The sequence below is a fragment of the Citrus clementina genome, unplaced genomic scaffold, assembly GCF_000493195.1.
Source record: "Citrus clementina cultivar Clemenules unplaced genomic scaffold, Citrus_clementina_v1.0 scaffold_1, whole genome shotgun sequence".
In the NCBI taxonomy this organism is placed as follows: Eukaryota; Viridiplantae; Streptophyta; class Magnoliopsida; order Sapindales; family Rutaceae; genus Citrus; species Citrus x clementina.
Window position 1 is genome coordinate 5,166,894 of NW_006263303.1, and position 778 is coordinate 5,167,671.

The 778-nt window shown below is 35.3% G+C and overlaps 1 protein-coding gene across 1 annotated transcript in view; it reads left to right on the forward strand.

The window, feature by feature from the left end:
• Nucleotides 1-277: 277 nt before the first annotated feature.
• LOC112095455 overlaps nt 278-778 on the forward strand; it is a 3,666-nt gene continuing 3,165 nt past the window's right edge. Inside the window, 1 exon segment of the mRNA XM_024177393.1 lies at nt 278-651. Within this exon segment, the coding sequence (XP_024033161.1) occupies nt 356-651 (296 nt within the window). The 5' untranslated portion in view covers nt 278-355.

The following is a 778-nucleotide window of genomic DNA, read 5'->3' on the forward strand; positions in this document are numbered from 1 at the left end:
TATGTTTCTTTTTATGTCACATCCAAATCCTAAAATATTAAATTTATTTTAAATTGCTTATTCTTATTATAATATTTTTATTTTTATTATTCTAAGCTCTCATAATTTTTAATTACAATTTGAGATATAAATATAAATAATCAAATAGAATGAATAAAAAAAATTCTTAAAATAATTTATTTAATTAAATTTTTATTTAAATACGAAATAAATTATTTTGTGCTACGTTATTTAAGTAATTTTAATTAAAAGCGGGGGGGTCTGGCGAGGGATTTTGAGGGGGTTTTCAAATGGCCTGCTCAAAGTATAAATATAGCAAAATCAAACGCACGCGAAATCACAATCAGGCGCTAAAATGGAGATTTGGGATACATCAACAGAGGCTGTCATCAAAGCCCTAAGATCTAGAGGCTGGTGTTTCGGTAACATCCAGGAAGTTACAGCCATAATAGCGATAAACTCCGCTTTGATCGATGATAAAGACCCGCGTAAGGTGGCCGATTCTACTGAATCCGAGCTGCTTAATACGGACCTTAAATCCATCGGAGGCAAGTCCTTGCCCGACCCGACCCGAAAGTTCTCGCATATTCAAGGCCCCATCGTTCTCCAGGCAATCTCCTCTTCTCTCTTGAACTTTGCTTATAGCTTTCTGTTTGGCTTCCAATGCTTGTTTCCTTTTGGGGGGGGGGGGGGGGGGGGGGGAAATAAATTTTTTTTTTTTTTTTTTTTGGGGGGGCGGTTTTAAATTTTTTTTAAACCCCTTTTTTACCCCAAAAAA